Genomic DNA, 17,518 nt, shown 5'->3' on the forward strand with positions numbered 1-17,518 from the left:
ACTGTCTATATACATATTAGTAAATTACTTCCCTTATAGACCTCGTTCTACATATGTACACGTGTGGGCAGGGGTGGACCTTCCCCGCATTCAATAAATAATATTTACAATTATAATCATACAATTATGGTTAAAGCAGAGAATACTTTGTATTCATGCTTTCTAACATATAAAATTGTATATATATTTTTCTATACCAAGTATTCTCTGCTTTAACAAAATACTGTTTAATATATTAATAATTCACTGCATTAAATGACTTTTTTTTGTTCATACAGTACTATTTCCACATACATATTAGCCGTTTATGCCTTTCAATATTCAAAATAACTGCTGTATTTTTCAAACTTTTTTGTTAATAATTTTTTAATAAAAGACGACCGCCGGCTAAGATCTTCTGAAGTTCACTCAGGAGGGTGACTTTGACAACATATGTCAAAGTCAAGGTCATCGGAGCCTGCTCTGCTAAACTAGATAATTACCAAAAATATAATTATATTACACAAATTTACGCTTACAAATTTGTATTAGCTTTAATTTAATCTTTCTATAAATAAACTAATTATTGTTTATTTTATTCACTTGTTTTATATAAAAAAATATATAAAAAAATAATTATTTTAATAATGACAGAAATTTTTTCTTTGCCAGTAAATATTTAATAATCGAAAATTAGGCGACCAAACTGGACCAAAATTCATCTATATATTAAAACTCACAACGTTTAGACTATAATCTGGTCCTTTTCAAGTGAGAGATTTAAAAACTCCAGTAAACATATACGCAGAAATGTACGCAGAAAACATCGTACGTTAGGACCAGTTAAGCCTGATCTACAATGTGCTCTTTGCTTTCTGTTTTTTGCTCTTAACCTCTTTGCGACTATCTCGTATTTCGCAATTCCGTTGCGTAACGTGATGTTTCTTGTCTCTTCTGAAGTTCGTCAATTTTTATCTTGGGCGACAGAGAACAAAAAACATCGCGTTACGCGACGCAATTGCGAAATACGGGATAGTCGCAAACAGGTTAAGAGCAAAAAACAGGAAGCAAAGAGCACATTGTAGATCAGGCTTTAGGATACACGTCTGGCCACGTACGATGTTTTCTGCGTACATTTCTGCGTATATGTTTGCTAAAGTTTGTAAATCTCTCACTTGAAAAGGACGATATTATGGTCGAAACGTTGTAAGTTTTAAATATAGAAGAATTTGTTGCCAGTTGGATCGCCTAATTTTCGATTATTAATTATTTTAATATTTTATAATACATTTTAATCATAAATGCAATCACAACTCGACAAATATATACCTGAAATAAAGATCTGATGCTGGGTTGAAATACAAGAGAATGGTTCAGCAGAAACGATTGCAATAAAGGTTGCGGGTATATCGCCAATCTGCTAATGAGGCCCGTGAGGTGTAAATTGACATACAAATTATTGCTTGTCATACATTCGAGTTTCCGTAAAACCACATCTAAAAATATGCCGACATTTGGCTGTCCATTAAACACATCTTGTCGATACGAAATGTCCTTATTTAATTTACTTGACGTTTCTGCAGTTGGGGGATTCGATTTTCCGACATTACGCATAGCGACATCATCAACCTCTTTCTCAATTACAATGTGTGTTTCTTCAGGTTCACTCATACGATCCTCGCTGGTTTCGTTATCTGGCGTTGACTCTGGCGATCCTTTAAATGCAAAACTTTCATAGCCGCTGCTCTCACCCAGTGACATAAGCGAATTCATAGCCGCAGTCGAATCGTCTATGCAGCTATCGGATTCCTTCTTATCTAAGGTCTCCTCTGTATATTCTGTCATTCCGATACTTTCGTTCAATAGCTCTGCAATATCGGCATCCAATTGCGCCTGTTCGTCGAGAGATAGTGCAATATCCGTATTCAATTCGTTTTTAATATTATGTTCATTGCTGTTTAAATCTTTGCCCTCTAACAAAGATTGAATATTAAGTAATACATTATCCAGTGATGTACCATCATCATTTTTGCACGATTTTATTGTATTTTTAATCATTTCCAATGTTCTAGATTCTTCTGTTTTTTTCTGTGATTGATCAGATATAATATTTTCATCTATCAACGTAGTCATGCTACTAGTATTGCTATTTCGAAGTAAATTACCATCGTACTGGTAAGACCAATTGGAACACGCATTACGGCAAGCTTTGATCTTTTGTCTGGCATCACAGAGATACGCATGATAATTTCCATATAAACTATCTGATAATCTTGTACCGTAATTTATCGATGCTGGTAGCGATTTCATGGAATCGGATGGGATATATCCATATTTATCATATGTGGATGATACGGTGCTAGGTAAAGAATTCGTTTGCGACTCCAATGTAAATACGGAGCAGCAACATGGTGTTAGGGATAAAAATTTTTCTGCTGCACGTCCAAAAGGATCTATATCCCTCAGTCGGCTACGTTGAGAAAGCATTACATGTGAGCATGGATTTAATGCACCCAAACATAATTCCAACATAACATCTTCGCAATTTAAATTAACCAGAGTTTCAAACAATGCCAGAGTAACTATGCACAACTAAATTGAAAAGTAAAATGTTAGAAACAAATTAATATTTAAAAAATATTCTGTCAGATGGTTTGTAAGAATGAACGATTTGTAATTTACCCTCGATCGAGAAGAAATCCTCTGTATTAAGCTATCCAGTATTCTACAGTCATCGTAATTATCTTCTAATAGAAATCTAACAAGTGATTTCAACAAACCAGGATCGGTTACAGATCGAAGAAATAAATCAAAATAAGCTGTTGCTGTAACCAATTCTTCCACGGTCGTCTGCAAATATTTTTTCAAAAAATTAAAATAAAAATTTAAACACACACACACTCATACACAATATATTGGGTTGGCAAATAAGTTCGTTCGGTTTTTTGACTGGTTTTGAATGGAAAAAAACCGAACGAACTTATTTGCCAACCCAATACAATTTAGACAATTTTTTAAAAATAATTAATAAATTATAAACAATATGTTAGTAATTAGTAAGATAATACTTTATAATTGTGTTACCAATTTATAAATCTCTTTTGTTAATACTTATGTCTTTGATTTTTTTAACAGCCTACATCGAAAATTATTTATAAAATTATGCAAGTATTTTGATTCAAATAAACGATATCTTATTTCGATAAATGATGATCGAAATTTTCCTACTCCTTATATACTTTCAAAATATTACTTTCATCAGGTGAAAACAATTAATGAAACAAACTGTCATTTATTTGTATAGATACAAATAAATGACAGTTTGTTTCAATGATAATCGTTCAATAAAATAAAGAATACAAATCTTATTAAATTCTTTTTACGCAAAAACGATATATGTATAATACAGGATGTTCGGAAATTGACCCGACAAACTTTCAGAGATTGTCGGGAGCATCATAAGGATCACCTTTTTGCAAATGGACCCGGGGTCGGAAACGCATTGTTACATCGCTATGATGTCGGGAACGTCAGCGGTAAAAGGCTCTGAGGTGAAATCAAGGATGATCCTAGTGTGTTCACCAGAGTCTGCCGGTCCATCGTTCGGCGCTATCGTCTATGCAAAGATCATGGGAGACGACACTTCGAGCACCTGTTCTAAGCTAAGGTCCGTATTCATAGTCGGATCTTAATTTCAAGACTGTCTAAGTAATGTCTTAAGATGCTAATATGGCTCTGTGATTGGTTCGTAACATCTTAAGATCGTACTTAAGATGGTCTTAAATATAAGATTCAACTATGAATACCGGCCTAAGACACTCTTCTCATAACATCACTCATAAGCAGTAGCGATGTAACGATACATTTCCGACTCCAGGTTCTTTAGCAAAAAATGACCTTTATAGTGCCTCCGACAATCTCTGAAAGTTTGTTGGTTGAATTTCCGAACACCCTGTATACAGGGTGTTCTAAAAAAATGGTATTAAATTTTAGGAGTATGTATAGTACTTGTAAAAACATACCAAAAAGTCTTAACAAGCATTATTCCAAAAACAATTTATTTCAAAGTTATAAAGCATTTTCTGCTGTAATAAATAAAAAACAAATTTAATATACAACAGATGTTTGATGTACCCTCCATTCATTTCAACACACAATTCGGCACGCTTCTCATTAAAGATTGAACGTTTAAAAATTCTAGTTTTATTTCGTATTTATTGACAAAAGTTTTCAATTTTCTGTATCAGCTTTCATCCAATGTGTCAACTGATGTGGCATACACCATGCTCTTTAAATGTCCCCATAAATAAAAGTCCAAATCAGGCACTGTCAACAATTTCAAACAGCATTACCCCTCTGGATGGTCTAGATAAATCCAAACCTCACTCATGAATAGGTATGGAAATCCTGAGACTCATAAACAGATAATTTTTTTTAAACTAAATCGAAGAAAGTGAAAGTAAAGGCTGAAAAGCGATTTCTTTTAGTGGAAGAAGATAAAAATAAGTTGAGCAATAAACTACAATTGAGACATGTAATATTGTACTTAAAAGAGAAGAACAATGGAATAAATTATTGGATCCGCCAGTGCGTAGATAAAAATAATAATCGAGATTAAGCGACCCAACTGGCCAATTTCTATTTATTCGTCTCACAACGTTTCGACCCCGATTGGGTCCTTCTCAAGTGAGATTATACATAATTACGCAACAATATCATGCGTCGCAAGACGTTGCGCCCACATCATGCGAACGCCACGCTAGAACGAATAAAATGTCAATATAAGTATGTCAGATATAAATTATGAAAAAGTTGGAGACATATCGCAAGTACATCGTGAGAACTTACATGTTAAGTGCGTCAAAAGAATAAAATAACAAGTTTCTGAGAGTCGTCACGCAAATTCCGAAGAAAAAAGGACTGTCCATTTTCTCCACTGGTTCGATTCCGTGCCATATTCAAAGTCACAATGATAAATGCCAATTACAATAAGACGTGTTCCAAAAGTAAGGAATAACAAACCAGATCATAAACAATACAATAGAAACAGATCCGACTTTATTACTTATTATACTGCCTCAATAACACGATCGTATATCGCGGGCAAATTCTCCGTATCCTTCTGGAGGTTTACAGTGTATTTATTCTTTTTAATGAAAAACATTTCAGAAATCTCTCTTTTTCTGAAATGTCTCTCGCTATACAGGATTTTCGGATTTTGCCAATCAAAATCGTGGTTTTGAGTGAGACGGTGTTTAGTTACAACCGAATGATTATCTACGTGCTTTTTGACATCGCTCCGATGTTCTTTTATGCGAGTCTCTAGGTGTCTCTTTGTTTGTCCGACGTAACAAGAGTCACAATTAACACAATCTAACTTAGATACAATATTGGTCTGCCTGTAAGGTTGTAATTTGTCCTTCTTTTTCTTAATTACACAATCTAGCTTCCTCGGAATCGTTAAAAGTGTTTTAAATTTGACACCCCTCACAGCACTTTCCCTCATTGTACGCTTAATGTTCGCACTAAGGCCTTTGACATACGGTATCATTACAAAGTTGACAGAATCTCCCCGCGCTTGCAAGTCTGCACTCTCATCAATCGGATTATTCAATTTTTTTATTGTTAGCTCGCCTCGACGGACATTAATGTATTTATTGACGACATCAATCGGAAAACAGTTGTTTAAAAGTATTTTTCTAACTGTTGAAATGTTATTAGAGTGAAACCGATTATCCGAGAGTAAAATTGCCCTATCCACTAAATTCCTTATAATGTTAATTTTATATTTAAACGGGTGATTCGAGAAATAATTGATGTAGCGTCCCGAGAACGTTGGTTTTCTGTACCAATTCGTTATCAATGTATTCTTTTCTCGAATCACTGTGGTGTCCAAGAAATTTAATGCACAATTTGTTTCTATTTCATACGTAAATTTTAATCTAGAGTGATCTGGTTTGTTATTCCTTACTTTCGGAATACGTCTTATTGTAATTAGCATTTATTATTGTGACTTTGAATATGGCACGGAATCGAGCCAGTGGAGAAAATGGACAGTCCTTTTTTCTTCGGAATTTGCGTGGCGACTCTCAGAAACTTGTTATTTTATTCTTTTGACGCACTTAACATGTAAGTTCTCACGATGTATCGTTCTAGCGTGGCGTTCACATGATGTGGTTTGGGCGCAACGTCTTGCGACGCATGATATTGTTGCGTAATTATGTATAATCTCACTTGAGAAGGACCCAATCGGGGTCGAAACGTTGTGAGACAAATAAATAGAAATTGGCCAGTTGGGTCGCTTAATCTTGATTATTATTAAAAGAGAAGCCAGAAGTTTGACCAATTTTCTCTCAATTCAGGAAATTGGTCAAACTTTTAATGACCACATTTTTTAAGCATTCTCATATTCGAACGGTCGGTCATTTTCGACATTTATGGCCGTTTTTACCAACGTCGTTTAACTTTAACCCTAGTTTGACTCATAGGGTTTTCGATTTGCGACTCAAACCGACTCGGGTCGCATCATGTATACAGGACTCTAGCATCATTGACGTGGAATACATACATATCTATGTATGTATTCCACGTCCATTGATGCGACCCGAGTCGGGTCGAGTAGTAAATCGAAAACGCCATCACTCTTCGTCTGTTTCTAAGAGAGACTGTTAGAAAGAGACAAAGAGTGGGTTAAACTAAGGTTAAAGTTAAACGACATTGATGAAAACGGGCATTAGGAGATTAAAAATCTATCTAATTGTAAGATCAACAATGTCTCAAAATTAAATGACATTTCAACGTTAAATATTTATCATGAGATGATTGATGATATATGTAGATATCGAAAAGTTTTTAAACAAATTTATAAAAAAACATAATTTTTTAAAATGCAAACATTTGCTGTGATGTATAAAGATAAATAAATATATTTTGTAATTTTTTTTTAAACCATGGTTATTATTTATTTAACCTCTTCTTGTATGAATTAAACTATCGGTAAAAAAAATTTTTTTTTTACATCACCTTAATAATCAAAAAATAAAAAATATGGTAATTATACAGAAAGAGGGCAACCTCACTGATTTCAATGACCTTGACATATGTTGTCAAGGACGTAATCTTGAGTAACTTTTCTTTATAACTTAATCGGCGGTCATTGCTTATTTAAAAGTTAAGAACAAGAAAAGTATGAGAAATTTACTAGTTTATGTCAGTGCTAAGGGAAGTAAAATTCAAATATATCATTAGACTCGTAAAATGTCAATAAATTAATTAAAAGACGGCGATACGAGTCAAGCGCGGTACGTGGTGCGCAAATAGAGAATTAATAGTTACAGAAGTAACGAATTACAATGTATATACGTATATACATTAATTTATTGACATTTCACGAGTCTAATGATATATTTGAATTTACGCAAGCTGAAACATGCGCTTGTTAAACTTATCAACGCGGTTATTGCGACAAATATTACCACATGCCTCGGTAGTCGAATTGGTACGACGCCCTTCACGGAATGAGGGAGGTTCCAGGTTCGAATCCTGGCTGAGGTAATATTTTTCGCAATAATTTCTTTACAGTTTTTTAAAATAATTAAATCGTACAGATTTAATTCCGGGGAGGGAAGGGTATTAATGTTCCAACGATAGCTGTGTTTCAAGTCCGACAAATAATCGGCGCGCAGTTTAAATATATGTATATACGTATATACATTGTAATTCGTTACTTCTGTAACTATTAATTCTCTATTTGCGCACCACGTACCGCGCTTGACTCGTATCGCCGTCTTTTAATTAATTTATTAAGGGAAGTAATTTATTGATATGTGTGTATAGACAGTACACGTGTAGGCAGGGGTTACTATCTCGCATCAAAATTAAGTATGTTGTTAGGTCTTTCAGCCCTTAAAAGGAATTTGTTGTGTCGCTTATGGTTAAAAAGATATTGATGACACTGTACAAAATAAAGCACAAGAACGAACCTTGCGGCATTTGATAGCTTTTTGGACGCAGAAAATGATCCCGTTTGCCAAATTGCTCTATCGCATCACAATTTAGAGATATTTGCAATTAAAGTTGCAAAAATGGGCTATTTTAGTGTATTTTGTCATATATTATAACTACGATGTGTGACGTATCGGAGAAGTTTAATCGCAATCAAAATTAAGTATGTTGTTAGGATTTTCAGCCCTTAAAAGGAATTTGTTGTGTTGCTTATGGTTAAAAAGATATGATGATTAACGTAGAGCCTATTGCGTCAAAATTGCGACTTACAAAGCTATAATATTATATAAGGATTGATGAAGTATTTTTAAATTATGTTATTCAAATTTAAAGGTTTTTCAGGTCGCTGAAAACTAATCTGATGTCAAAGTTGATAAATTAAAAATGGCAGAGTTACTGTAACGGATATTAAAGATAAAAATTCGACCATTATATTAATTTTGATATCTGCCATATTGGCTCCGCTATTTTGAATTTATCAACTTTGACATAAGTTTACTTTTCAGTGATCTAAAAAACCCTTAGGTTTAATTAAAAAATATTTCATAGATATTTAATAGCTATATAAGTCGCAATTTTGACGCAATAGACTCTACGTTAATCATATAGATGGTTATTTGCGGACGTTCGTGGATGAACTGACACAGAGAATTGAAAATTATCAACAAACACGCTGACGATATTCATTATTTATCAACCTTAGAAGCGTAAAAGATATGAGCGGTTGCGTGTAAATAGGTTATACAATGCATTCTTGTGAAATAAACGGAGAATTTTCTTTCCCTTTTCTTCCCTTCTTTTTTTCTCTTTTTCGAATCGGATTGGACCGAAACATTAAACTGCGAGTTTTTGATTCGTCATGAATGTGCAAGATGGGGGATAATGTTATTTTCGGGGCCCCTCAATTTGATAGGTGTGTTTGATAGATCTTTCACTGATTGTGAGAAAAAGAATGCCGCAAATCACAATGCGCTACGATGCATAGTTTTCGAGATATTGATTTTTAAATGTAATAAGAACAATATTGTTGTACGGTATTACATGGGTTTGCAATTTACCACGCGTGGAAAGTTCACGCATGTACTTTGCAAGGCACACTATGTGTCTAGTTTAACAGTAGTGGAGCCCCTCGCAGGAAGACGGAATCTACTGCTTTCACGCATGCACTTTTCACGCGAAACGAGGTGCTACATGGGTTCGTGGCGTGCTTTACGAGCTCGTTTAAGTAGAAGTGGTATTAAACAAAGTTAGTCGATCATCTGTGTGAATATTTGTGGCAATATACAATAAAAATAATTGGAGGAGACCCATTTTATGCGCTACGATGCATAGTTTTCGAGATATCGATTTTTAAATGTAATAATAGCAATGTCGTTGTACAGTTGTTTGGTGGAGCTTAGCGTTACCCGGAATGTGCCGCGTGAAGGCGTCCACCGTGCATTCCAACACATAGGACAAGGAAAAGACAAATATAGGACAGAACTAAGATTAAGGGCCTTGGCACATAGAAAAACTTAAGCAGTAAGAAATCAACGGTATAGATTCGCTACAGCTTAGGGCCGTGCCTTAAGTTTTTGACTGTGATTGGCTGATTTGCTTACTGCTTGAGTTTTACTGCTTAAGTTTTTCTATGCCACAGCCTTAAGACAGACATATAAGACATATAAGACGTGGACATTTAATTTTTGCTACGCGTGGTAAATTGCAAATCCATCTAATACCGTACAACAATATTGCTATTATTACATTTAAAAATCGATATCTCGAAAACTATGCATCGTAGCGCATTGTGGTTTGCGGCATTCTTTTTCTCAGCAAAAGATTTATCAAATACACCTATCAAATTGAGGAGCCCCGGAAATAACATTCTTCCCCAAAGATGGATTCTTTGAAATAGAATATCGAAAAATCACTCGTGATTTTCTGTCATTAAGGACGTGCGGTTGCTCTTTATATTATTTATATCTTGCAAACTTATTTTATATATACATATTAAGGGGATGCTGGAGCCGTCTGTTTTACCGACATTTTTTGTCGGCACGTAGCGTCGTATTAATTTGACAGAATTAAAAATCCTTCTCCAGAATTGCAGTACATACATTAATGATTCGGGGGAACTCTGATTTTATATAGAAAACGAGAAAAAATTACGGAAGTACAGATTTCGTTATCCTACTTTTATCCCAATATGGCGTCTCGAGTTGCGGCGAGCTGTCAGCTCGTCACAAGATGTATTTCATATAAGAGATATACCATTGGTACGAACGCGAAAACAAGTTCCCCCGAATTGCACAACAAGAAAAATATCGATAAACCCTCCAAATCAAGATTTGGAAGCGTAATATAAAAGTATAATGTCGACGTGCATCGTGCGTATGTGTGCGTGCAATGTAGCGTGCTATCCTTGTCTATATCTTTGTCTATACAAGGACAGATATAGTTCGCCGGTCTTCTTTACCGACGCCGATCGAGTTCGGCTACGGCTCCAGCATCCCCTTAAGAATTAATTTAGCAGTTTCACATGCCTTTAAATAGGTACTATATTACAAATTAAAAATATAAATAAATATATATATATATGTTGCAGGCTTTTTGCGAAATCATTTATTAGTTCTCAATAAAGCTGACACACTTTAGACTTTTTGCAAAAAGCCTAACTAGCATCAGCCCCATTGGTTAATGATGCACGTTCTGCAATGTGGCTAACAAGACGTATAGCCTTTTTGCATACAGTCTAAAATCTCTAGTCTGATTGACGAAAGCGCTGCTACGTTTGCTATACTAGTTTGACAAAGCCCTCCCGCTCACGTGCGCTCACGCATGTAACCCCCCTACACCCCTCCATGCATGTGCTTTATAATTTAGCATGTACTTTAAGTTATAAAGCGAGGTCCATGCTGCCTACCGGCGGAGGTGGGTGCGGGAGGGGGCCGAAGGCCCCCCTTGCACCCCGCGCGAGCGAGTGTGTGTGTGTGCATAACATCTACAATTTAATATAGTCAGGATAGTCAGGATAAATTAATAGATTTTATTAGTTTATCCTGACTATATTAAATTGTAGATGTTATGCACGCATGCACGCACGCACGCACGCAAAACCTGATTCCTGTCAACTTTAACGTCTAATATCTCGCGTCGCGGGGCAGAGCGACACTTTTTTCGGTAATTATACAGTAATACGGACCACTCTCCGATGACCTTGAGATATGTTGTCACCTTTCTGAGTGACCTTCAGAAGTTTTTAGCCGACGGTCGTTATTTGTTTAAAAGTTATTAACAAAAAAAGTTTCGAAATTATAGCAGCTATTTTGAGTATTGAAAAGCATAAACGACCAATATTACGTCTTTTTTTTTAAGTAGAGAATATCTCGTTTCGCGTGAAATATTCTTTCGGCGTATAGATTAGTGACGCGCTTTAAAAGTATTTAAGTGTAACCTATGTAGGTTAGTTGACGCGCTTTAAACATTTAAATATTTTTAAAGCGCGTCACTAACCTACATAAGTTAGTTGACGCGCTTTAAACACTTAAATACTTTTAAAGCGCATCACTAATCTATACGCCGAAAGAATATTTTGCGTGGCAAGTGTAATGCGTGAACTATGTCGACATATATATTAGTCATTTATGCCTTCCAATACTCAAAATAGCTGCTATATTTTCCAAACTTTTTTTGTTAATAACTTTTCAACAAATAACGACCGCCGGCTAAAAATTTCTGAAGGTCACTCAGGAGGGTGACCTTGACAACATATGTCACGGAGGGTGGTCCGTATTACTGTATAATTATCCTTTTTTCTGCCAGATTCTTTCGTTTCGTGCAAAAACGCGTCGATTGAGCATAATTTCATCGATATTAGAGGTGAGGCCCCTAAACTGTATAATTACTAAAACAATATTTCGTCAATCGGACGGGATTTTAGGCTGTATGCAAAAAGGCTAGACGTCTTGTTAGCCACATTGCAAAACGTGCATCACCAATGAGGATGGTGCTAGTTAGGCTTTTTGCAAAAAGTCTAAAGTGTGTCAGCCTTATTGACAACTAATGAATGGTTTCGCAAAAAGACGACTTTTTGCAAAAAGGCTGATTTCGCAAAAGGGCTACGACATACATAATACTAGCTTTTTCGCCCGCGCTTCGGGCTCAATAGTTATTTGTGTAACAAGTGCGGGAAGTTGAGAATTGGACACAAGTGCGGAGTGACGCACGAGCCGAAGGCGAGTGCGTCCACTCCGCACGCGTGTCCAATTCTCAACCCGCACGTGTTACACACACTATTTTATATCACAAGTGCGTCTATAGTTATTTGTGTAACAAGTGAGGTAAGATGAAAATTCCCGGGTGCCGTTACCGCACTCGCCTTCGGCTCGTGCGTAAACTCCACACCCGGGAATTTTCATCTTTACACACGGCTTACACTCCCTATTTTATGTTGCAAGTGTCTGGAAAGTGGTTTATCACGCACGCGTAGCGTGCGTAATGGGGCACTTTCCATGCACGTGTTGCATAAAATCTATTCCCCTCTCCCCAAACTCACTCATTAATTAGGAGCACCTTTGATATTTATTCTCCTCAAACTCTAACCTACATCTTCAAATTCTTTTTTAAAAAATAAAAAATAATAGATAATATTATAGATGCAGATTAGCATATTGTCAAATATTTCCAAAATGTAATCCTTTATATTAAAGTCTTTAAATTTTATTTTTGCTCGCGCCTCGAACGTTTTCACCCTCCGTTGACCCGCCATTATTAACTCTCTTTCATTTTCTTCCATTTTATTTTCTCTTTTCGAAATCATCAAAAAATTAGAGAAATTTTAGCACCGGTTTCAAGAAAATTAATTCTTAATGAAAAATTATCTATTAATAAAAAATTAAACTAATTCTCCAAAAATTAAAAAAATTTTGACATTTGACTCTATTTCATATATAATTCTTTAAGGTTTGGTCAATTAATTCCCGAAAAATTGGAAAAATTTTGTAACCGGTTCCTAAACAAATCGGTAACGAAAAATTATACACTTTAATTATAACAATTCCCGGGAAATTTTACCTCTATTTCGTATGTAATTCTTTAAGATTCGGTCAATTAATTCCCGAAAAATTGAAAAAATTTTGTAACCGGTTTCCCAAAAAATCGGTAACAAAAAATTATACACTTATACACAATTATACACTATAGCAAACCCCAGGAAATTCTACCTTTATTTCATATACAATTCTTTGAAATTCGATCAATTAACTCCCGAGAAATTTAAAAAATTTCGTAACCGGTTTCTACAAAAATCGGTAACAAAAAATTATCTATAAAAATTATCCATAAAAAAAATTCAGCTTGATATCTAAAAATTTACGGAAATTGAAGCAAAAAATCGGAAACCCCTTTATTATTAGCAATTTTTTTATAAACTCATCGTAGCCATTCTCAAAAAATTAGAAAATTTTGAAACCGGTTTCCAAAAAATTGATTATGAAAAATTATACACGTCTTTGCCATCCCCAAAAAATTAGAAAAATTTGGGCATTGTTTTTAAGAAGGTAACGAAATATTATTTCTAAAAAAAATCAGCTAATATCTCAAAATTTGAGAAAATTAGAACAATCACGTACTTTTTTTTAAACAAAAATCGGAAACCCTTTTAGAAAAATTGAAAAAACTTCGTAACCGGTTTCAAGAAAATCAATTCATTAATGAAAAATTATATCATCCATTAATAAAAAATTAAACTTATTCTCCAAAAATTAAAAAAATTTTGACACAACTCCTATTTCATATATAATTTTTTAATATTTGGTCAATTAATTCCCAAAAAATTGGAAAAAATTTGTGACCGGTTCCTAAAAATATCGGTAACAAAAAATTGTACACTTTATAGCAATCACGGGGAAATTCTACCTTTATTTCATATGTAATTCTTTAAGATTCAATTATTTTCCGAGAAATTGGAAAACGTTTGTAACCGGTTTCCAAAAAGATCGGTAACGAAAAATAATACACTTTATAGCACTCCCCAGAAAATTTTACCTCTACTTCATATACAATTGTTTGAGATTCGGTCAATTAATTTCCGGAAAATTGGAAAATTTTCTGGTACCGATTTCCCTAAAAATTGGTAACGAAAAATTATACACTTTATGGCAATCCCCGGGAAATTCTACCCCTACTTCATATAATTTTTTAAAATTCGGTCAATTAATTTCCGAAAAATTGGAAAAATTTTGTAACCGGGGTAAAAGTTTACAATAACTTACACAGCTCGGATTACTTTGACCTTGACATATGTTGTCAAGGACATAATACTGAGTAATTTTTCCTTATAACTTAATCGGCGGTCGCTTTTTATTAAAAAGTTATTAACAAAAAAAAAGTTTGGCGACCTCACCGATTTCAATGACCTTGATATATGTTGTCAAGGTCATGACCCCGAGTGACCTTCAGAAGGTTTTAGCCGTTGCTCGTTATTCGTTAAAAAGTTATTAACAAAAAAAGTTTGGAAAATACGTAGGTTAGATGACGCGCTTTACAAGTATTTAACTGTTTAAAACGCGTCACTAATCTACATAGGTTAGATGACGCGCTTTAACAGTATTTAATTGTTTAAAGCGCGTCAATTAACCCATGCGTAAACTATTTCGGGGCTACCGCACCTCCCCCGATAGCAGGGGGGGAGGGTGTGGGTGAACCTCGGTTCGCGTGAAAAGTATATGCGTGAACTATTTTGGGGCTACCGCACCTCTCCCGAAAGCGGGGGGGGGGGTGTGGTTCAACCTCGGTTCGCGTGAAAAGTGTATGCGTGAACTATTTCGGAGCTACCGCACCTCCCCCGAAAGCAGGGGGGGTGTGGGTGAACCTCGGTTCGCGTGAAAAGTGTATGCGTGAACTATTTCGACATATATATTAGTCATTTATGCCTTCCAATACTCAAAATAGTTGCTATATTTTTCCAACTTTTTTTGTTTATAACTTTTTAATAAGCAGCGACCGCCGACTAAGTTATAAGGAAAAGTTACTCAGTATTATGTCCTTGACAACATATGTCAAGGTCAAAGTAATCCGAGCTGTGTAAGTTATTGTAAACTTTTACCGCAAAATACTATACACTTTATGACACTCCTCGGGAAATTCTACCCCTATTTCATGTACCCTTGATAAAAATTCGGTCCACTAACAAATGAGTAGTTCGCGGTCAGACAGACAGACAGACAGACATACATACAGACGACGGTACTTATATATATAGATAGATATGGGACGTTCTTCGTCACATACAAAAAGGCCACTCCCTCTCGCCCACTTCAATTTTTGAGATACAGTGCTTTAAAAGGGCTTAAAATTTTCGTTAAAGTGTTTAAAAATGTCGTATGACCTTTTTGACAATTAAAAATGGCGGACCCAGAATTGCGACTAAAATGGAAAAAAGTGTGCAAGTAGAAACTTGCACATTGCTTCCTCATAGTTTTTAAATGTGCAAGTAGAAACTTGTATATTGCTTCCTTATAGTTTTTAAGTGAGCAAGTAGAAACTTGCACATTGCTTCCTTATAGTTTTTAAGTGTGCAAGTAGAAACCTGCACATTGATTCCTCTATGAGGAAGCCTGTTTTTGTATGCATAATTATTAGTAGATATTTATTAATTTGGCTTCCTCATAGAGGAAGCAATGCAGGTTTCTACTTGCACACTTAAAAACTATAAGGAAGCAATGTGCAAGTTTCTACTTGCTCACTTAAAAACTGAGGAAGCAATGTGCAAGTTTCTACTTGCTCACTTAAAAACTATAAGAAAGCAATGTACAAGTTTCTACTTGCACATTTAAAAACTATGAGGAAGCAATGTGCAAGTTTCTACTTGCACACTAAAAAACTATGAGGAAACAATGTGCAAGTTTCTACTTGCACACTTAAAAATTATGAGGAAGCAATGTTCAAGTTTCTACTTGCACACTTTTTTTTATGGATAGAGTATCATTAAAGATAGATTGGTGTTGAATTTGGTGTTGAATCTACCCTAAGTTATTTGATGGATAGCCGATCCTCAAAACCGATCCTCAATAAATTTAACAAAGACAATTAAAAAAGGCCAAATTTCGAGCAATAATGGGTGTATAAAATTTATATATTCAAATTACAAATTACAAACAAAATGGTTTACGTTTCGGCCATACTTGGCCTTTTTTAATTGTCTTTGCTGTTTGCTTCATCGAGCGTAATTTTTTCGTTATTTGAGTTCAACAATTTTGCCAATAGCTTTGATATTTGTGAACCAATTTCAAGCCGCTTGCCCGCGACCCTCACCAATTCCCCATTAAGTCGCTCTCGCTCTCCGTCGGGGGAACGTAATCATTCTGAGGATTCGGCAAACGATTCGCAAGATAGCTTAGACGAATTGGGGGGAAAATGTATAAAAGTTAAGAAACACACGAGTCGCAATTCCGAGACAGTAAAGGGAAAAGATGGGTTTCTACCCCCTCCCCCCCCGGTAACAACTCGATAATCTATACTATTATTTATACTATTATATAAAATTCTTACGGGTAGTGTGTGTTTGAACGTTATTAACTTGAAAACTATTGGACCGAATTTTTACTACAAATATATGAAATAGGGGTAGAATTTTCCGGGGAGTGCTATAGAGTGTGTAGTTTTTTGTTACCGGTTTTCTGGAAACCGATTTTTGTAATTTATCTAATTCTTACGGGTAAAAAAATTAAAAAAATTGGTTTCCAGAAAATAGATAACGAAAAACTATACACTCTATAGTACTCCCCGGAAAATTCTACCTCTATTTTATATGGTTTTAATACAAATTCGGTCCAATAGTTTTTAAGTTAAAAACGTTCAAACATACACCACCCGTACGAATTAAAAAAATTTAAAAAAAAAATGTTATTAATTTAAAAACTATTGGACCGAATTTGTATTAAAACAATATAAAATAGGGGTAGAATTTTCCGGCGAATACTATAGAGTGTATAGTTTTTTGTTATCTATTTTTTGGAAACCGATTTTTGTAATTTTTTTAATTCTTACAGGGGTGTATGTTTGAACGTTTTTAACTTAAAAACTATTAGACCGAATTTTTATTAAAACCATATAAAATAGAAGTAGAATTTTCCGGGGAGTGCTATAGAGTGTATAGTTTTTCGTTATCTATTTTCCGGAAACCGGTTTTTCTAATTTTTCGGGAAATAATTGACCGCATTTTAATGAATTGTATATGAAACAAGGGTAGAATTTTCCGGGGAATGCTATAAAGGGTATAATTTTTCGTTACCGATTTTTTGGAAACCAGTATCAAAAATTTTTCAAATTTTTCGGGAAATAATTGATCGAATTTTAATGAATTTGTATTTTGGAAACTGGTTCCAAAATTTGTCCAATTTTTCCGGAAATAATTGACTAAATTTCAAAGATATCTATATGAAGTAGGGGTAGAATTTTCCGGGGAGTGCTATAAAGTATATAATTTTTCGTTACCGATGTTTGTGCTATAGGGCAATTTAATTTGGCGGTTCTTTTTAAAAAAAGTGATATT

General features: G+C 34.7%; 1 protein-coding gene across 1 annotated transcript in view; it reads right to left on the reverse strand.

The window, feature by feature from the left end:
* LOC112462185 (FTS and Hook-interacting protein-like) overlaps positions 1-17,518 on the reverse strand; it is a gene marked incomplete at its 5' end in the record, with an annotated part of 56,229 nt that overhangs the window by 13,004 nt on the left and 25,707 nt on the right. Inside the window, 2 exons of the mRNA XM_025027817.1 lie at positions 1,309-2,571; positions 2,662-2,829. Coding sequence (XP_024883585.1) covers positions 1,309-2,571; positions 2,662-2,829 — 1,431 coding nt within the window. The remainder of the gene's footprint in view (positions 1-1,308; positions 2,572-2,661; positions 2,830-17,518) is intronic.

This window comes from Temnothorax curvispinosus, unplaced genomic scaffold (assembly GCF_003070985.1).
Source record: "Temnothorax curvispinosus isolate PA1 unplaced genomic scaffold, ASM307098v1 QBEX01012030.1, whole genome shotgun sequence".
In the NCBI taxonomy this organism is placed as follows: domain Eukaryota; kingdom Metazoa; phylum Arthropoda; class Insecta; order Hymenoptera; family Formicidae; genus Temnothorax; species Temnothorax curvispinosus.